The sequence below is a fragment of the Lytechinus pictus genome, chromosome 2 (assembly GCF_037042905.1).
Source record: "Lytechinus pictus isolate F3 Inbred chromosome 2, Lp3.0, whole genome shotgun sequence".
Taxonomy (NCBI): domain Eukaryota; kingdom Metazoa; phylum Echinodermata; class Echinoidea; order Temnopleuroida; family Toxopneustidae; genus Lytechinus; species Lytechinus pictus.
The window spans coordinates 36,229,691-36,251,572 of NC_087246.1; the positions used below are offsets into that span (position 1 = coordinate 36,229,691).

General features: G+C 36.7%; 2 protein-coding genes across 5 annotated transcripts in view; one reads left to right on the top strand and one right to left on the bottom strand.

Moving 5' to 3' along the window:
• Nucleotides 1–13,646, bottom strand: part of LOC129254326 (leucine-rich repeat-containing protein 74B-like) — a 37,262-nt gene extending 23,616 nt beyond the window's left edge. For 2 of the 4 annotated variants that reach the window (XM_064115653.1, XM_064115651.1), the window contains exons 1-3: nt 13,357–13,646; nt 7,129–7,276; nt 5,863–5,886 (exon numbers count right to left, since the gene is read on the bottom strand). In XM_064115653.1, coding sequence (XP_063971723.1) covers nt 5,863–5,886; nt 7,129–7,276; nt 13,357–13,509 — 325 coding nt within the window. In that variant the 5' untranslated portion in view covers nt 13,510–13,646. The remainder of the gene's footprint in view (nt 1–5,862; nt 5,887–7,128; nt 7,277–13,356) is intronic. The other 2 variants (XM_064115652.1, XM_064115654.1) reach the window with 1 other exon arrangement.
• A 2,355-nt stretch (nt 13,647–16,001) lies between these two features.
• Nucleotides 16,002–21,882, top strand: part of LOC129254322 (synaptic vesicle 2-related protein-like) — a 34,157-nt gene continuing 28,276 nt past the window's right edge. The window contains exons 1-5 of the mRNA XM_064115656.1: nt 16,002–16,568; nt 18,680–18,912; nt 19,268–19,353; nt 19,824–19,994; nt 21,701–21,825. Coding sequence (XP_063971726.1) covers nt 18,702–18,912; nt 19,268–19,353; nt 19,824–19,994; nt 21,701–21,825 — 593 coding nt within the window. The 5' untranslated portion in view covers nt 16,002–16,568; nt 18,680–18,701. The remainder of the gene's footprint in view (nt 16,569–18,679; nt 18,913–19,267; nt 19,354–19,823; nt 19,995–21,700; nt 21,826–21,882) is intronic.

Below are 21,882 nucleotides of genomic sequence, written 5' to 3' on the forward strand. Positions count from 1 at the left end.
AAAGAGCACAGTAAACATAAAAAACGTACAACTTAAAACAAAAATTGGTACTTTTGGCTTCCCATACTTGAACCACAACTTTAAACCTGAGTTTAAGTTAAACCTGACTTCAGAATACGGGCCTATATCTTTAAAATGTGCTTTGACCATTTTTTTATGATTCAAAAGATTCTTTTTGAACATATTTGAATTTAGCCTATAAATAAAATTCAGTGCCCTGTCTAGAGTAAAGTTTGTATGTAGGCCTACGCCATGAAGGCACTTGGAATACAAATCTTATAGATTTACAGCAGAATATTGTATCCTGAAATTTTTATCTCATTCCCATTACAGTGGTTTAAAATATCAAAAATTCAAGATCTCTAAATTTTAATTACTTTTTATATTCAAACTGATAATTTACCTGCTTACAAAGAGATTTTAGATTGCATCTTCCACACCAGGGGGCGTTTCATGAAGCTGATCGTAAATTAAGAGCAACTTTAAGAACGACGGGTGATCCTTTTTTGTGGTAAATGATATTCACCATTAAATGTTCATTGGTGATTATTTAGAGCGTAAGAAAGGTTCACCAGTCGTTAAAAGTCACTCTTAACTTACGAACAGCTTTATGAAACACCCACCTGTTCTTTATTATGGTATGTGATCTTTCATTTATCTGTAAAATTTCTTTCTAATTATTTTCCAGAAGTTCCAAGAAACTACTGTATCTCTAAATTTAAATATCAGGCAACATGTACTTCCCATCAGTGGCAACTTGGCAATTAATAATTAAACTGCTCTGGTAAAAAATATTGTCCAACAGCCAATGATAAAATATTTCATGGAAAAATACTATCCATACGAGTTACTTTCGATGATATTTGATGCACCATGACAATCACAATAAGGAGATCAACTATAAAGTTGTTAAAACTACGAATACATGGCAGCGATTATGTTCTATGTTTACTACCATATCTCAGATAATAGCAAAAAAAGTGTTAAATAGTCTTGATATTCTCTAGAGTAAAATAACACGAATATGTAATTCTTTTTAATTTCAGTCAATTATAATGTGTTCTGTATATTATATTTCCTATTTATTGTATGCACACATTGGATCGATATTGTTATATTAAAGAATTAATAACATAAGTATTCCATAGGCTAAGACTGAAAAAGTATATATAAAAAAAAGAAGATCAGCTGGGAAAAACTGATATTACAGAGTGAATATACTGTACTTGTAAAAAAAAATTAGAAAGATAAAATAAGAAGTTAATCTTCCTAGCATCTCATTAAAGTTTCCTGGGAGGAGGAATGACAACATCTGGATTTAACTACTACATGTAGTAGCACTAATTATTTATAAAGAACTTTCTAAACCTAACAACAAGTTTGACATTCAAACATTCCCTTTCTACCCCCATTTTCTTTAATAATTTCAATGTTTATTTGGTTTTACCTAACTAACGCATACTATATAGGAAGCAGTCTTCATTGGAATAGTTTATATTATTTCTTGCAATAGTACATACAAGTGCAGACATTTTCTCTTAATTTAATCTACATTTCTGGCTTATGTTTCATTGTCTACCATGACACTTAAAGCCTCCCAAGAGCTTCACTGTTTACAAGCAAAAGTGTTGAAAGTAAATATCTGCATTTATGCCACACATTGTCATTAAGCTTTTATTCAAACAAAGAACAAGTTCATGCATTCAGAGTTCACATCAAAACTACGGTAGTACAATTAGGCTATTAGTTTTCACTTAATACCAAAATAAAAGATGATCAGCGGACGATAAAGCCACACATACACCAAGTCAAGTTAATTTAAATTATCATTCAGTTTGTTAGTAAATAATACACAATGATGAATTAGGAGAATGGGATAATGTCATTATTGAGAAAAAAAGTCCATCTTCATTTTAAATCGTCACAATGCTAGTTATACCTGTACCTAATACCTATTTAATGCTGGAAAGAAGAAAACATCATTGATTAAATCAGAACTCTGAAACATAAGCAAATTCATCTCCCCCCCTTATTTTATTTTCCTTTACCCTTCAAATATATTTTTGCTCCATTTTGATAAATTTAGAAGATTCTTTCTTATTCAGTGATGGGAACTACAGATTTAAATTTTCTAATTAAATTGAAATTTACTTGCCGACATTCAAACTATATATGAACCAAATCATAAAATTACAGATGCACACAGGTGGATTGGGGAAGATGGGGGGGGGGGGGGGGGTAGACAATTAAGAAAAGTATTGAGAACTTTTTAACCCCACCCTCATTTTCTAATGTTTATCAAGGAGTGTGTGATTGGAGAAGTGTGACCACTATTTTGTTTTTTACTTACAAAGTAAAAAAATAAAAAATAAAATACTGACAGGAAAATTGAAAATGTGGGTTACCTTTGACCTAATGTCAGAATTCATTTTCAATAAACCAGGAGAACCCCTACATGTACTGTTCAATCCTGAATCTGATACTGCTGCTAAATGCATATATATATATATATATATATAACGATATTACGTTCCGCGTGTTGGACATAGAAGATATTAATGAGGCAAAGTGGTAATGCATTGTACTTTGTTCCAACAGTTTATTTTGAATTCCAAATTTTCGACGTTAAACATACGTCTTCCTCAGGGATACAATAAAGCTCACAGAGACAAGAACTGAAATAATAACATTCATGATTGTGGTAGTCATGGAACCGCGCACAAAACAGCATCACCATCATAATAATAATAAAAAAGCATATTGCAGGCGCAGGCTGTAAAAATTATCGCGTGAGGATATCATTGTTACGTAACAATCACTTATTATGACGCCACCACAATCATGAAAATGCAAGAATAGAAAGGATAAAGGCTTATAATATATCAAGAAAATAAATTACGATAAAAGGAGGTGACAATGGCCTCCCAAATCACTCTATCTTGAAATCAACTGTTAATAGTGTATGGAGGAGAGTAGAGCAATAATAATGATAATAAACCTATGAGAAATTCTTGAAATTATTTATAAAAATTGTATTTGTCCAGCCAAGACAGATCCTTGTTTAGGCCATACTGAAAACTTCGGCTATGAATAATGGCTCGAAGTTCAGCGAGTTTCCTCTCTTCCGCGGATTTATAACCTCCTCCGAAAAGGACTATTTTGAGATCACTGATAGAGTGATTTTCTCTGTTGAAGTGCTCAGCTACCGGGAAACCATCGCGGTGATGTCGGATAGTAGACCTGTGATTATTGAATCTTGTCCTAAATTTAGTACTGGTTTCTCCAATGTATGTTACATCTGGGCATTTGCTACAGAGTAAGCAATACAGAATATTGCTTGAATCACAGTTGTGGTTGGGAGGTTTGATTGCATAACCAGTAGGGAGGTGTACTGAGCTGTCGGTTATGATGTGCGGACATATTTGACAACGGGCTTTTCCACAGGGTTGGTTACCCTTAGGTTGAGGGGGTCCCGGTAGCCGACTCTTCACGATCAACCTTTTAAGGCTGGGAGGCTGCCTCTGTGCATGCAACGGGGCCTTAGGCATGACCTTAGTGAGATGCTTGTCCGCCGTGATTTCACTCCACTCTTTCTTAACCGTCTGGGCAAGCTTTTTAGTTTGAGGGTGGAATGTGGACACAAAGGGAATTCTACCTTCATTTTTGATCTTCATTTTTGGATTAAGTAGATCTTCTCTATTTTTTTCTTTGACCCTTTTCATTGCCTTCTTTACCATGTTAACGGGGTAATCACGTTCGATAAAACGTTTGCCAAGTTGAATGGCATCAGCTTCATAGGTCTTAGGATCGGACGTGATGCGTTTGTATCTGAGGAGCTGGCTGTATACAATTGACTCCTTTATGTGTCGAGGATGAAACGAGTTGAAATTGAGATAGGTAAACGAGTCGGTTGGCTTCGTGTACACCGACGTTTCAATTTTGTGCCCACTGGTAGAGAGAGTGACGTCAAGGAAGTTGACTTTCTCTCTCGAGCTCTCCATAGTGAATTTGATATTTGGATTCTGTGACTCAAATCTGTCATGAAAAGATTTAAGCTCATCAGCCCCATGAGGCCAGATAATGAAAATGTCGTCAATGTACCTGAGGTACAGAGTCGGTTGGAGCTGAGAATTCGAGAGAAAGTCTTCTTCTAGAATGGCCATGAATATGTTGGCATACGCTGGCGCCATTTTAGTACCCATGGCTGTGCCTTTCTTTTGTAGAAAGTATTCATCGTCAAATTTGAAGTAGTTATGCTTGAGGATGAACTCAGACAGTGATGCTAAATCGTCAATTTCAGAATTAGAGTACTCAGATTGACGGCGCAAGAAGGATCGTAGAGCCTGTATACCGTCTTCGTGAGGTATATTGGTATACAAGCTTTTGACGTCCATAGTTACGAGCAAGGACTCATGAGTGATTTCTGCCGATTTGATCTTGTTCAAAAAGTCAGTGGTATCTCTCACATAACTTCTGATTTTGGGAAGGCACGCCTGGAGTTTCTTGTCGACGTACTCTGACATGTTTTCAGTAAGACATTTGACACTAGATATTATAGGTCTTCCTGGAGGAATGATTTTGTGATCTTTGGCTTTGGATACGACTTCTTGCGCGTCATTCTCATCACAATCAGTGACATCACTTACTATCTTTGGTAGTTTATGAATTTTAGGAAGCATGTAAAATTCACTTACCCTGGGTACTTCTGGCACAAGCGTATGACACTCACTTACACTACTTAAGTTATTCATACAGTCCATTGCTTGCTTGACATAATCTGTTGTAGGGTCTGCATCAAGGCGTTCATAGTACTCCTCGTCAGAGAGTTGTCGTCTGGCCTCAGAGATGTAGTCCTCCCTGTTCTGGATCACCACAGCTCCCCCTTTGTCTGCTGGTTTGATGATGATGCTTTCATTGCTTTGCAGACTCTGTATGGCACGGTGTTGGATGGGATCAGGCTTGGTATCATGATGGTTGTTGAAGTCTCGTAGAAAGTTGTCGAGATGACGTTCCACACTACATGTATATCTGTCGATGTGGACATTTCTTCCTCCAGGTGGCGTCCATCGGGTTTTTGATGTTGATTTGGCAGCTCGTCTGTTGTTGAGGGTTTTCGAGCCGTCACCTTGAGTAGGTTTGTCGTTCCGCATATATATATATATATATAAAACATTTTATTACATTCCGCATGTTGGACACAGATGAGATAAAAGGGACGAAGAGGTAATGCATTGTAGTTCCAACAAAGTTATTTCCAATTCCAAGACAAAATTTTTGATGTAAACCTCACGTCTTCATCAGGGATACAAAGCTCACAGTGGTCATAGATGCATACATGATGAATGCATCTGTTATTTCAATATGTTGTCACTGTGAGCTTTGTGTCCCTGACGAAGACGTGAGGTTTCAGTCGAAAATTTGGACTTGGAAATAAACTTTGTTGGAACTACAATTTATTACCTCTTCGTCTCTCTTTTATATATTAACATTGCAATGATATCATCCATACAAATAAACAAGATAATATTTAATATTTAGTTTTTCTTACCAGTATTGATAAATATAATGTTCAAGTGTTGTCTCCTATATTGCAATTCTCATGTAAATTTTTACAGACAGGTGTTACACCGTGTATTAACTTTGTTAGAACAGTTAGAATGTTATCGGTATAATATTATAGCCACATTAGTTAATCGACAAGTCTGAAATATGCTGTTTAATTAATATTCCTTAAAAAAATACACACCATGCTAGGTTTGGCTGTTAGTATGTGTACATGTGTAAAATGTACACATTATTTAGTTCTCTTTGTTAGGATGAGTACAAATGTTAAAAGAAAGTAAATCATTTCATTTTTCTTACTCCTTCTCATATCCATTATTGTAGCTGCAAAAACATGATAAATCAGTGCAAATAAGGAGTATTGTTAATCTCCAAACTTAAATGCTCAAAAACACATCCAATTAAAAAAAAAAAGGCAGTCACATCGTCACATGGGGAACTTTGAATACAAATATACTATTTACATGTATCTATTTGATATGTAATCAACAAACATAAAAATGTCAAAAACACAAGCAATAAGATAAAGGAGAATCAAATGGATGCCACGAGAGGAAAAAGATTTATCAAATCACCATAGCCCAAGGACCTCCCTTTCAAATTTTATGAAACTAAAATTGAAGACAAATGTGATTAGATTAACAAATATGAAGAAAGAAATGAATATATAACAAGCAGACATATCTATTATTATCATTAATATCATTATTTAAAATATCTGGGACCCTACCTCTTTTTTGTGTGTGATTCTGTCCACGTTTTAAACTAAGTTAGCTAAGTATTTATAGTCACAAGAGTTGTAGATGTCATTGATTTGAATAAATCACAGAGCGCGACTCCATTTTTAGATGATGGGGAACATACAATTACCAATCTTTTTACATTTTTAATCTTTTCAAATTTACCCGTAAAATCCTTGAAGTACTTATTGAGCTATGATTTCATCATTAAAAAAATCTACAAAATTGCAAAGCATACTATGTAACCACAATTAAAAAAAAAATTAACTCACCTTAAAATACTCCTTTCAAAAATCACTTCTATCATGCCAAACCAATAAATATATATTTTAGCACTGCATTTAAAGTTAGCGATTTGATATCATTTTGAATACAGTAACACTATAAAGAAACAGCAATTGTCATTCACACATTAAAAAAAAAGGGAATCAAAGCAATAGAGTTATAACTTTTCCATGGGGTATTTGCTATCATTTGAATAGTTAGAGTACCTACCTAGTATTATCATGTAATTCACTGTTTGATACCCCATTGCCTAATAGTAAAGCCATTGTCTCAGTCTCTTTAACAGAAAGTTCCGGAGGCCGAAATGAAGAACAATGTGTCTTTTCCTTAGACATTGAGTTGCCGGCTCTCTAATTTTATTTTAATTTTTTTATTAGTTTTTATTGTAGTGAATACTTCCTATTTTTCTCCCAGTTATTCTTACATTTTCGAAATCAGCAAATTATAACATTACCATGACAGCTGACAACAACATCTCTTTCAAGTTTTACCTCTTGTAATATGAAACTATTTTTTTAGGATAGGAAATGGTTTGTTATACCTTCAATTTCTAGGTCTGTATCAAAACCACAAGTGGTCTCACTAGAGAGGGAACGTTGAGATGCTGCCCTGCTTTCATCCTCCTCATCATTGACAGAAAGATGACTATCGGGTCGAGATGCTGATCGGCTTCCTGTCCGACTTATCGTCTGAAAAGTTTTGTATAAAGCACAAAATAAATCAAGATTGACTCCAAAATGATTGATCATTGAAGTACAATTCAATTGATAATAATTCAAAAAGGGCAGGTTCTGCATAATTCTTTGTTTTTGTGTATGGAAAGAGCATACATTTTGTAAAGTGAGTTGTTCATTCACGAGAGATTTTGTAAATCAATAAGAAATCAACTACACTCTTCTAATATTAGCCACTTGCAACCATTCTGCCTGGCTGTGGGAAATCTACATGTAGATAGTAGATCCATGCAGTATTCCACACACATTAAAAAAATCATTAAAGGTCAAGTCCACCCCAACAAAAAATTATTTGAATAAAAAGAGAAAAATCCAACAAACATAACACTGAAAATTTTATCAAAATCGGATGTAAAATAAGAAAGTTATGACATTTTAAAGTTTCGCTTATTTTTCACAAAACAGTGATATGCACAACTAGGTGAGTCAGTTGATGATGTCCATCACTCACTATTTCTTTTGTTTTTTATTGTTTGAATTAAACAATATTTCATTTTTTACAGATTTGACAATAAGACTAACTTGATTGAACCAAATAGCATTAAACAATGCTAATTGCACATGTTCAGGGAGGAATTAATCGTTATTTCACACGACAACAGGGAGAAAATTTGAATATTTCATATAATAAAATACAAAAGAAATAGTGAGTGATGTCATCAGTCTCCTCATTTGCATACCGACAAGGATGTGAATATAACAGTTTTGTGAAATTAAGCAAAACTTTAAAATGTCATAACTTTCTTATTTTACATCTGATTTTGATGAATTTTTCAGTGTAATGCTTGTGGGATTTTTCTCTTTTTATTCGAATCAACTTTTTGTTGGGGTGGACTTGTCCTTTAAAAATACCACTTTTGTAATGAATAAATACTCATTTCCATACAGAGCTCTGCAATTCATTTTCATTAGTAACTCAATCGGGGATCATACATGTAGACCTATTTGTATTCACCAGAGCACTCAAAAACTTGAATTTTGGGCATATTTTTCTGTAGGCCCTCTATTGGTTGAAAGTAAAATTTCAAGGAAACTGTCATTTTTTTCAATCTCTATTTCAATTAAAAATGATAGGCCTAACTAGTAGGCCCTAAGCCTATTAGTATACCCAGTTGTGTGTCCGGACAGGTTGCGTGTCCAGACGATTAATTTTAGAAAGTCACTTGGAAAAATTTACAAGCGAAGTTTCGTCAATTTTTAGTAGGATGGGGGATCGGGTGTCCGGACACTTTATATTTTTGAAGCCTTCTTTTTTGTCTTAAGATTACACTAAAAATATTAATTCAATAGTTATCATCTTCTATTTTGTTCTCTATAATATTTTCTAAAATTTTGTACTAAAATTTGATGAAACTTCGCTTGTAATTTTTTCCAAATGACTTTCTAAAATTGATCGTCCGGACACACAACCTGTCCGGACACACAACAACTGGGTATACAAAATGTTAAGAAATATTATAGAGAACTAACTAGATTCTAGAAGATGATTACAACTATTGAATTCATGTTTTTAGTATAAAAGAAGGCTTCAAAAATATAAAGTGTCCGGACACCCGACCCCCCCCCCCCCCCATCCTACATGTAATTCAATTTAGACTGTCGTCTGAGGCTGAGCCAAGCCCAAGCCAAGGCAAGACAATTGACAAGTTACTAATATTGTAAAGTCAAAAAGGGGCCTAAGCTTTCGATCCTAGCAGAATCTTCGTCGGAGGCAAAATGACAAACATATAAAGTGGAACAACCATAATATAGACCACAAACAAGCTACAGCAACACTAGAAACAAGGAGACAAAAGGGGCATTAGTGAGTAGAGAAGACCAATCAGGTTAGTGAAGGGGATGAAAGAAAAGGAGTAGGCAGACACAAAGGGAAGTTAGTGTAAGTAAGGCCAAGAGGGATTAAGATAATGAGGCAGGCAACATCAAACAGGATCTGGAACAAAACAGTGATAGAGGGATGAATAACCAGAGAATTAGTGAGAGGTGGGTCAAACAGGTTACAAAGAAAGGCTTAATAAACTGGTGCTTAAGAGTGGGGGGAAAAAAGAAGAAAAAGAATGGGGACCAACTGATAATGTGAAAAAGACATATAAGTATATATGATAAAGCATTAAACAAACTAAGAGAAGAAGGTAAGTGTAAATATGTATCTAAAAGTGATATGTATATAAATATATCCAAAAAAAGAAAAGGATATGAAAAAATATATAAATATATACACATATGGTGTAACTGATATGGTAATCCGCTAGGTGTGACGGGAAAAAACATAAGACTATATAGTAGGAAAGAAAAAAAAAAAAAAAAATCTGTATATGTGAAAAAGAGGAAGCAAATTGCCTAAAAAGGTAAAAGCAAATATAGAAGAGAGGGGGTGTATTATGAAGAAACCATAGTATACATGTAAATAAGCAAATGTGGTAAATCTAAAAGAGGTGAGTGGAGAAAAAACAAATATATATATACATATATAATAATTATTATATCGCCTGAATAAGGAAGGAAAAATTGGAGCTGAGCTTGTATGAGATATGGGAGGAAAGTAGAGTAAGAAACTATAATGTAACTATTCAAAAGAGCTGAGGGGAAAAATTATATGTATATATAAATTGAAAGTGGATAGGAAAGAAAAATCAGTCGTTCCCCTCTTGGATGTTCAGGCCATGAGGTTGGGTGGTGCGAAGTCGTCTCATCCAGAGCTTCTCCCTGCTAGTACGGACTGAGTCAGGACGGGTACCTAAAGATTCGATGCCCTGTAGCATCATGTCAGTGATGGAGTGGTTGGGGAGGTTAAAATGGCGGCCAACTGGAGTGTCCAGCTTTGCTGTGTTGACGGTGGATCTGTGCCCGTAGAATCGTTTCTTGAGTGTGGTCTTGGTTTCCCCTATGTATTGTACCCTACAAACTCTGCAAGTGATGAGATATACAACATTAGTGGTAGTGCATGTGATGTTGCCCTTGATTTGGTGAGACAGGCTGGTAGAGTTGCTGGTGAAAGTATCGCCCTCGTGAAGGTGTATTTCACATATGATGCACCTGTTGCTGGTGCATTTGAAGGTGCCATGCTGTATGGGAGAAGAATGGTTAGTGAGGGAGGGCACTTCAGCACGAACAATGAGGTCCCTGAGATTCGGTGGGCGTCGGTATGCTAGAAGGGGAGTATCGGGAACGGCCTGTTGGAGACGATCAGAAGTGTGTAAAATGTGGTGGTTATCAAACAGGATTTTGCGGAGAGGGGGTAGATTGGGATGGAAGGTGGTCACAAGCGGTATTCTGTCGGTGGTCTCCTTGTCACTTTTTGGTTTGAGAACTTCAGATCTGGGGAGAGAACGAACTTTGTTAATTGCCAGTTGGACTGCCCTGGCCCCGTGGCCCCTAGCACAGAGATGTTTCTGCAGATTCCTGGCATGGAAGGAAAAATCAGGGTCCTCGGAGCAGATACGGCGAAGTCTGAGGGCTTGACTGTAAGCGATGCCGGTTTTGCAGTGACGGGGGTGGCAGCTGGATGAGTGGAGGTACTGGTGGGTATCTGTGGGTTTAGAGTATAGGGTAGTGGTGATACCATTAGACTTTTTCTGGACTGTAACATCAAGGAAGTGGGTTTCCTGTTGGGAGAAATCAGAAGTGAATTGGATGGTCCTGTGGAAGGAATTGATGTGGTCAATGAAAGTATGGAGGCTGTCTTCATCCCTGGTCCAGATGAAGAAAATGTCGTCTATGTAACGCCACCAAATCCATGGGCGACAGGGGGCTGAATCTAACATCTGCTGTTCCAGCTTCGTCATGAAGAGACAGGCGAATGAAGGAGCCATCCGGGTGCCCATTGCTGTACCGAATATCTGTAGGTAGTGCTTGCCCATGAATGTGAAGTTGTTTTTTGTTAGTACATGAGACATCAGAGATTTGATATCGGATATGGGGGGACTGGAATGGCCACTGGCGGCCAAGGCTTCACATGATGCTTGGATACCTTCGTCGTGGGGAATGCTGGTGTACAGTGAAGAAACATCGAAAGTGCCGATGATCGCAGTCTCGGGTATCTGGTCCTTGATGTCATTTAGTTTCCTGAGAAAGTCTGGAGTGTCGTGGATGTAAGAGGGTGCACGTGAGACAAGGGGCTTAATGTGGTAATCAACAAAAAGGGAGATGTTCTCTGTTGAGGAACCATTTCCTGAGAGGATGGGTCGACCGGGGTTGCCAGGTTTGTGGATCTTCGGGAGGAGATAGAAGCGGGCAGGTTTAGCATTAGTAGGGGAGAGAAATTTGTGGGCCTTCTCAGAGAGATACTCGCGTTCTTTCATGTCATTCAGTGTCGATTGGATCTGTAGGGAGAAATTACAAGTAGGGTCAGAATCGAGGAGTGCATAGTGAGATCGATTATTGAGATGTTTCATGGCTTCATCGATGTACTGCTGGCGGTCCATAACAACGACGGCTGATCCTTTGTCTGCAGGCTTGATGATGATGTCGGACCTGTTTTTGAGTGATGAGAGAGCCTGGCGTTCTTCTCGAGGAAGGTTGTCATGTGCTCTGGTGTCGAGGGTATCTGTGGAGCGAACTTGGGATGAGACAGCTTGGATGTAAGTTTCAAGGGAAGGAACTCTATTCTTAGGTGGAATCCATGTGCTTTTCTTGTAGAAGGGCTCGGGATCAGAAGGGGGTGCATCTAAAAAGAACTCTTTGAGACGTATCCTGCGATAGAATGTAGAGAGGTCTTGGCTGAGAGCTATCTGTTCAACTTCTGGTGGCGTGGGGCAAAACTTGAGACCTTTAGAGAGAAGAGAGGTTTCTGCTTGGGAGAGAGGGGAGGATGAGAGATTAACAACCAAATGGGTGGATACATCATTGCTGTTGGTATGTCGTCTAAATCTGTTTGACCGTTGTCGCTTCTTTGTGAGGTTGCCTATTTTCTTGTTCCTGCGTTCAGTGAGGAGAGACCTGTGTTTAGAGAGATCAGATTCAATTTCATCATTATACTGAAGCCATTGGGTTTGGGTACAGCAAGAACGTAGTTCGTCTTCCAGGCTACTGATGTCAGCTGAAAAAGAATCAAGAGAAGCAATACACTGTTCAGAGAGGATGTTAATTAATCGAACTGAAGCTCCATGTAAGGTCTGGTTCCATCGTTTGCGAAGTTCAGGTGTGAGCGTACCGAGACCGGGAGTGCAATGAAGTTGGAGGCCTGTGGGTATAATGCGATTAAGGGAATAAAATCTGTAATTGTCCTGGTGAAAAGAGGTCTTGAGGGCCTTCAGCTTGATCTTCCTGAGCTGGTGAAATAAAGATAGATGGTTAGTCATGGTAGAAAAGAGACCTAGAATAAAAAAAAGTGTGAAACAAAGAAAATGGATATTCATAACAAATCAAAATATAAAGAAGGAGAAAAGTCGAGTAGATTTGAACTAGACCTAAAACAGAATGATAATAAGAATACACAAAGTTAATTGAATCAAGCTGAAAGAGACCGAGAATAAAAAAATAAATAAAAAAGGTGTAAAACTAAGAAAATGGAAATTCAAAACAAATCAAATATAAAGAATGAGAAAAGTCGAGTAGATTTGAACTGGACCTAAAACAGAATGATGATAAGAATACACAAAGTTAATTAAATCAAGCTGAAAAGTAAAATCGACCAGACAAAGATACCAGAAAAAAACAAAAAACAAAGTTATGCAAGTTTAAGTATGGAAGGAAAGTAAACAAGAAAACACTAAAATACAAATACAGAAAATCAAACATATATGGATAAAACAAGACAAATTAGATAAGGAGGATCACATGGGAGTTACTAATATACCATTGGCATTACCATGTCAATGATGAATAAATGGAAAGTGAAACTCGACTCACTGGTAAAAAAAATCAAGCATTTGTCCCCAAGTACAAAATAAAATAAGCCAAACATTGCCAACCTTATTTCCCCAAACAGAAAGCAGTAACAAACAGAGAACAGGGTTATATATAGTAATTCATTGAATGAGTGGCATGCAACATTTATGTAACTTGTAAGCGCATCGGCGGCCATCGTAACGCACCTTTCTCTGGTCCCCGATGCTGCCGCGGCTCTTCGCTCGACTCGGTGCTCTGCTCCCGCTACGAAGCAAGTTTTTCTCGTTGTTTTCCTTGTCCATTTCTGTCTCCTCATTGTTACCTTCATCTTCTACAGTAATGTCTACCTCCATAGACATACTAGTTTATTATTGCAAGTGAATAAAAAGTAATTTTAGTACACTTTTAGGAGTCTTTTTCGAGATTTGGCCGGTTGCTACGCACGCCGAAATTCGAGTCGTATTGTTTGCCGAAACAAAATATTTACTGGTGTGGCGCCATCTCTAGTCTTGAAACGGGAAAAGGCAATGACTGGGCGGTGTGGCGTGCGCCTGTAATCGGGCTGTAATCCAAGCTGTGGGGAAGTTACAAATTGATGCAGAGGTTCGAGGTTCGAGCCCTGGTCACGTCTTTCGGATGGTGACGTTAAAGGTCGGTCCCAGACGTAAATAATCATATCTGATTGATACACGTCTGACAAAACTCAAATACACACACACACAATGAAGACCGGGGATGTCGATTACCAAGACAAGGAAACGCTTTATCGACAAAACTTTTTTCTCATGATTAAGAGTTATGATTAAGAGTTATGATTTGAATTTAATGGGAGATAGTGTTGGGATGGAAGGAGTATCCCACAAGATTTAATTTCCTTAAGGGCCTCAGCAACCCCAACTTAACATCAACTTTTGATTGCTGGGGTCTTTCCCCTGAATTTCATTTTACCCATAAATCTAAATAACGAACATTTATATTTACACAGACTAAAATATACAATAATAATGAACGAGAGGTGGAATATTATCAGGGGCAGGAACGATTTTGAAAGTGATTCGCTGAACCAATAAAAGTATGGGGCGAACATGCATTGAATTGAAATGAATTGAATTGAATTCAAAATAATACTTGGTGGACATTTTCAAGTTTTTGATATGATTTGATTTGAATTTATTTTACATATTTCAAAAGTATACAGAAGTAACACTAAAAGCTATTTGAAATCAGAAGACTTATAAAGTGATATAAATCAGATATCATTCACATAATACATCACGATTTAAAATTCAAGACAATCTAAAAAAAATACGAGGGAATATGACATATATACATTCAATGCATTGCGTGGAAAAGGGGAGAGAGAGGTGAAGGCACCGGGTCAGTGAAAGGGGGATAAGAGAAGGAGAGGGGGAGATAGAGAGGGGGAGAGAGAGGGACCATATCCCCTTTAGAAATTTGTGGTTCTGTTTTACAACGTGATTTTCTGTACTCTGCAGTATTATTGCTGTTCCCATTGCTCTAGCTATCCATACCCATTTCCTGATTTTGGCATAAAAGTCGGAACATATTTTTTTATAAATAGAGCTTTCCAAATTAAGTATAGACATGTTGGTTACCGGCAGGAGTTGGAAAAAAAAAAACAGAGGCAAATAGGCGGTTTGTGTTATGACCATTCTGTGCTATATAGAGTGAAACTAGTTGTTGAAATCCTTGTCAAGTCCACTCCAGAAAAATGTTGTTTTGGATAAATATAGAAAAATCAAACTAGCTTATCGCTGAAAATTTCATCAAAATCGGATGTAAAATGAAAGTTATGACTTTTAAAACTTTCGCTTATTTTTCACAAAAATATGCACAATTCAGTGACATGCATAATTATGAGACAGTCGATAATGTCCTTCACTCACTATTTATTTTGTTTTTTTATTGTTTGTAGTATACAAAATTTCATTTTTACGTATTTGACATTAAAGAACAACTTGACTGAACCATAATATATAAACAATGCTAATCCCACATGCTCAGGGAGGAATTAATCATTGTTTCACTTGACAATGAGGAGAAAATTATAATATTTCACATTTCATATAATAAAATACAAAAGAAATAGTGAGTGGATGACGTCATCAGTCTCCTCATTTGTATACCGAGCAGGATGTGAATATATAACTGTTTTGTAAAATTAAGCAAACTTTAAAATGGCATAACTTTCTTATTTTACATCCTATTTGGATGAAATTTTCAGTTTTATTCTTGTTGTTAGGATGGACTTAATGTCCTGACTAATTGGGCGTTGCAAGAAACTTGCCTGGAAAATCTATTTTCAGTCCCTAAAATCAGTCCTGCAATCGATGAAAAAAATTGTGATTGATTGCTAATCTGCTTCTTTTCATTTCATTTCATTTCGTTTATTTACATTTTCAACAATTGCAGTTTGTTTTGTACATTTTGACATACAAATAACAAAACATATTTCAAGTATCCCTGTACAAAAAACAAGGAGCGTAATCTTATTTGCTACATCAGCTAAAATTAATATCAATAATTGTAAAATTACAACAGAATATTTGCAAGTGATTGCAATAAGAAAACGGAAAGTGGAGATGTGACATCGTCAGCCCACCTAGTGAATATTCATGACAACTGTTTTCACAAAATATTGCTAAATTTAAACTTCAATAACTTTATTATTTGTTATCCGATTTCGATGAAATTTTCGGCATTTTGCTCAGTGAATTCTACTCTATGTATTAAGATATAAATATTTTCAGCCCGGACCATCCCTTTAATTGTTGGTCAGAATGTTCTTTTTCAGTATTCCATAGATCATCGATCAACAACCTCAAAAGTTATCGTTTTCGGGAAGTACTCCCCCCCTTAAGTTGCTGCCATCCCAGGTGATACCATATTCAATGCGGGAGCGGGATTGAACAGTGCTTTCGCTTGGATTGTAAGCTTATTGCTGGTGTTAATGTTTTTTTTTCTCCCATTGTTCATTTCATCAGAGAAAAAAAGAGGAATTTAAACTTGATTTTTATCCTACTTTACTTTACATATTGTGTGGGCACGGTGTGTGGCAAAAATAGTCAATCATTACTATTGCCAAATAAAAACACGGAATATTCCTTAATGGAATGGATGCGGAATGGATGGAAAGGGCAACTCCCAACTGTGTTCACATCCAGCGACAGCATCCCTTCTACACGGCGACATGCATAGATCGTTACTTTTCATTAAAAAAACAAAGATACAATCATCATCCGCAATTTGGCAACGTTATCATTTTCGGTTCCGCTTTTCGACGTCGATCGCCTACGGACGTTAACGGCGTCGGGTTCAGAAGAAAGGTGTTTCCATGTCCTGGAGCTGGAGGAGTGGAGCAGAATATCTTTGGAAAAATCAAAATCTATTATCACTCGTAAGTAAATTTACCGTAAGTTATTGCTTATTGGCAATTGTCTTAAGTTTAATCTTGTTCACTAGTGACGGTGATAGATTAGGTTCAGATAGTCTAGCTCCGACCGGCCCGGCCCGGCTGTGACCCAGGTCAGATGAGCGCCCGGCGAAGCCGGGCTCTCAGACTCAGGGCAAAGATCCTCACGTCACCCAGGCCACTCAAGGGTTCATTACATGCCGCCGCGTACAGAAAAATCAAACCATAACCCTAGAAGTCGTGTGTTGTGGACGCCAGAACTGAGAAGAAGTGGCGTCGCAGCACACGAGACCCAATAACTATTTTAGTTAGAAATCCACTGCCAAACTGTCGAGCTGTCTTGGTTCTTTGTCTGACTTTGCACTCACATTCACACTTCTGCACTTAGAGTTAGACTTAGTCACTCACACTCACACAGTGCGAATAGCCAGGAGGCTCTGACCACGGAGCCAGGGACGGGATGCCATTGCTCTACACGCACCTAGACAGCTGGCAGCCGTCTGTTTCGAGGAGTTTTTTAACATTTTATTTTTTTTAAATTTCTCCTCATACACAGACGGCTCGCTAGCGTGCAGCCACCATTAGGGGACTTGCAATGCAAAATCCCCCCGTCGGGGCTCTTCAATTTTGTCTTTAATGAGTAAAAATTTTGAAAATTCACGCGACCAAAATGCAAATTAATATTCCCTCTTGGCATCAATTGCCAAAAAACTGAGAAAAATCAAGTTAAAAGGAACAAAAACAGTGACTTACCTCGGGTGTCGCGCAAATTCACTTCCCCGTTTTATCCGATCTTAAGTACATAAACATATGGCCATTGAGTCCCCTGTACAGATCGCGCTAGAACTTCGGTCTCTGTATTTGGTGAGTGAAGCCAACGGAGTTCAGCTGAACAACCAACATAACAGAGACCGAAGCTTTTGGTCTACACGCACCGAGTATTTTGGCAACAATAAAGTTGCTGCAAAATACTTGTTTTCTTTAGGGTTTTGAGCCCAAAGTTATCATTCTTATGTAAATAGGCAACAATACAATTTAGACCCTTTTAAAACTAAAGGGTTAGACAATATTAGTCTAATTATAAAAAAATTGAAAATATTGAAAGTAGTGGAGCGTTTATACAGTCTGTTATTGACGCCATCTTGCCGTCTTTGTTATCGTAGCCTAGCTGCAAGACGCGTATAGAGGGCGACAATATCATGAGCAGTGCCAACTTAGATAAAAAAAATACTTGCATCGGCAGATAAATATCATGAATCATATGATTCATCACAATAGCAAGCTGTAGGAAAAATGCATAAAATTACACTTTTTTTATATTTCAATGAAAACAAAGTTATAGAAAGTAAAGAATATTACCATCAGACCATATCCCAAGAAAATTGTTAACAAGAAATGTCGAAATGACAAAAAATTAGACACAAATTGGTGAACAAAAAATCACAAAACAGGTGGGACAACTTGGCCCGGCGTCAGAGTTGTCCCTGAATCCTTTGTGTAGACTGCTAGACCTCTAAAGGCTCTATGTGTGGGGCATCCTCTTTGTCCACTTTGTCATCTGATGATTTCAAGGTTTGGATATTTTATCCTACTTCAATATTTATGAAGCAGTCTCCTTTATGAAATTATACGGGTAATTTTTATTATCATCGTCATCTCTTTTGCTCTTAATACATGGACATCTTGCTTGTATCATATTATAGCTCTTGCCACGATTTTTGATAATTTCAATGTATTCAATGTGCACTTGTATGTAGACCTATACATGTTAATGTGAATGATGTATTATATCTTGGAAATATTTAGTATCCATTAAATGCAAAATTTGTATAATGTGACTTATAAAGTGCCAAATCTCTGTAGAGTGCTTAAGGCACATAAAGATCTAAGAGTTTATTAAATAAAACATTTTTGTTAAATTAAATTACCGTAAACATTTTTATGCTACGAAGTATGGATGAAAATAAATTAATGCATTGAATTATATTGAGTTATTATTAATATTAACTTCACTTGTGATGTTCATTTGTGATCTAAACCGTGTTTTTTTTATTAACTATCATGTTATTTTCATTTATTCTTACAACTCTTTATAGATCTCTGAAGATTTAGTGGACAATGGTAAAATTTCGCAAAGGTGGCGCAATAGAGGCAGGAACCACCGAGAATGACTCCCCCTCCAGGGGCAGTATTGGAGGAAACAGTATGGATGAAGTAGACTTGGGCTGGGGAGGAGGTCTAGGATCCCTTTCCCGTGATGGTCCGCTTGGGAAAGGCTTTGGGTCCTTTGACGGGCAAGCTGAAGCTTCGGCTAGAGGAGAATGTGAAGGTGAGGTTTATAAAAATATCATTCAAAGTTCATAATTTTGGGTGATAAAAAGACGATAAAAAAAACTAGTACGGACGATGAATGTCAGCATTTGTACCAGAATATTTGCTCTTATGAAGCACTGGACGGACAAGCTATATTGTACAAGATAACAGCGGTTCACCCTTTTTCCCGGGCCCATTTCCTTTCTTTAAACTCTTCATTATCTGTTGACTATATAATACATACAATGCATCTGATTTGTACTTCATTCTTTGTAATCTGTTCATGTACAGATGTATTGATCTTTGTATATCCATTTTTTTGTAGTTTTTTTCATATTTGATTCTATTCTGTATGTTTAATACCATTACAGATGAATTCACAGTAGAGCAAGCTGTTGAAGCTATAGGATTTGGATGGTATCAAATTAGGATATCAGCTCTGACAGGATTCTGTTGGGTAAGTCCTTTGATAATAAAATATTTAATATTTCATATCAGTCTTTTCCTGTTACCCCTTTTTGTTTGTCTCCGTTATGATGTTTTTTTTTTCTTACATGACTTAGATTTCTTAGCATCTTAGTCTAATTCTAATTTAGTGCAATGCTCAGTTGGTTTAATTTCCACTTCTATCCACTCATTATTTTATTAAATGAAAATTTGGGTCATAAGCAGTTCCACACATTGACTAAGTGGTATTACAGCAAGTAGATATTAGGAAAAAAGTATTGCCTATTAAACTGTATATTGGAAAAATGGTAAATGGGCTAATTGGCAATTTAGAACAAATGTTTAGCATGCAAACTGGTTTATAGCATTAGAATTAGACCATTAGGATGAGACCAAATAGAAATCAGACGGCATGGGTGTTGACCAGTCGACAATTGACCTGATGAAACTCCATCCTGGTTATTTTATTCCTTATACTAGATGGCTGATGCAATGGAGATGATGATATTATCTATCCTCTCACCTATTTTGAGATGTGAATGGAGATTAAGTTCATGGCAAGAAGCCCTTATCACGACCGTTGTATTCATTGGTATGTTCATCAGCTCCACCATCTGGGGTATGATCTGTGACAAATTTGGAAGAAGATCGGTGAGTAGACTGTACTCCCCCCTCTCTCCCTTTCTGTGCCAGACTACCCAACTATATAGAGGATTTTTTCCCATTCCTATATTCATTCCTATATTTTATATGAAATATTTCAGCATCATCCTTTGGGAAATTATGTTTTTTTCCTATTTTTCCCCCTTTTTCCCATATAAAATGATTTAGAGTCTGCTGTTGCTTATTGCACAGTGATCATGTTAAATTGAGTGATATTTGAAGTTAAAGGAGAATGAAACCCTTGAAACTAGCTGACAACATATCAAAGAGAAAAATCAAAGAAAAATATTGTTGAAAGTTTGAGGAAGATTGAATGAATAATAAGAAAGTTATGAACATTTGAATATTGAGATCACTAGTGCCATGTAGATCCTCCCATCGGCGATGCGACCAAGATCTGTGATATCACACACGTACAACTCCCTCATTACTTTGGTACTTATTTCACTTATATTCTCACTTTTATAGAGTCTATCACAAGGTTAGGTGTTTTCTTTATGAGATGACAAGTACAGAGGTTTCACAACATTATATCATTGATGAATCGTTTGTCATATGATTAGAATGAGCAAAAAGAGATGTTTTGGGGTATATTTTCAGTGTCCGAATGGGAGAGTTGTACGTGTGTGACATCACAGATCTTGGTCGCATTGCCAATGGGAGGATCTCCATAGCATTAGTGATCTCGACATTCAAATGCTCATAACTCTTTTATTGCTAGTCCTATTTTACTCAAAGTTTTGTTGATCTTATTCTTTGATTTTTCTGCTTTCACAAAAGCTAACTTGCTCCAAGAGTTTCATTCTCCTTTAAATACAACATTTATAAAAAAATCAGATTGGATGTAGTTGAATTTTTATATTGCAAATTTGTTTAGATGGCTAAAAGCTTTTAAAAGTGACTTTTACATAATGGATGAATCTTGTGTGATGATGATAGTGCTGAAGATGATGACAGTGATGATGATGAATTAGCTCAGCCACCATGCTGGTGAACATAGGATAAAAATGTTCCTTCCAAGTTTACTACTATGTGCCAAAGTATTTTGAACGTTAGCAAAAACAGGATTGTACATTCATACCCATCATTAAAAAGAATCGATGCCCTAATAGATATATCAATTTATTTACATATTTGATAATATTTGAGTATGATGATATACAAAATGATAGAGGTTGAAAGGTTTCTCATTGCGCATTTGACTCCCATGTTAAAATTACAGCTCATAATTCATAATCATTTGTTTGCTTATAATGATCCCAAAAAATGGGTATGGATGAAAAGAAGCAAAAACGATAAAGTTTTTTGTTGATCTGAAGCTGAATTCCAGTTCCTCACCACCACACAGTTACAATGTACACACGCATCCTTTGGCAAGATGTCATTTCAAATAGTTTTTCATTCATTACCTACTGGAACCAGGTGGTTCCTATGTATTTTCTATGGAAATTGCAGTCACTATAACTGTTAGAATGATTGCCTACTGTAGGCTGTGACAGCCAATTTAGTGTCCAGATGCTCATCATTTTATTACCCAAGGAGGAGAAAAAGTAAATGCACTTTGTGCAAACATTGAAGGGAGTATCCAATGGTCGGTTAGTGATATTGGTAAAGCAAAGTGATGATGTCCCCATTTATTAGTGTTTTCATATGAAAAATAAATGATAATGATGATATTGATATTGTATATTTAGGGTCTCATCATTGCCAGTGCCTGGATCTTCTATTTCGGAGTAGTGAGCAGTTTCGCCCCTACGTTCGGTTGGATTCTTGTTATGCGAGGCTTAGTTGGAGTCGGTGTTGGAGGAGTCCCCCAATCGTAAGTTTATTTTCAATACCATCGCCAACTGCTAGCAAGTCTAACGTTCAGTTTGAT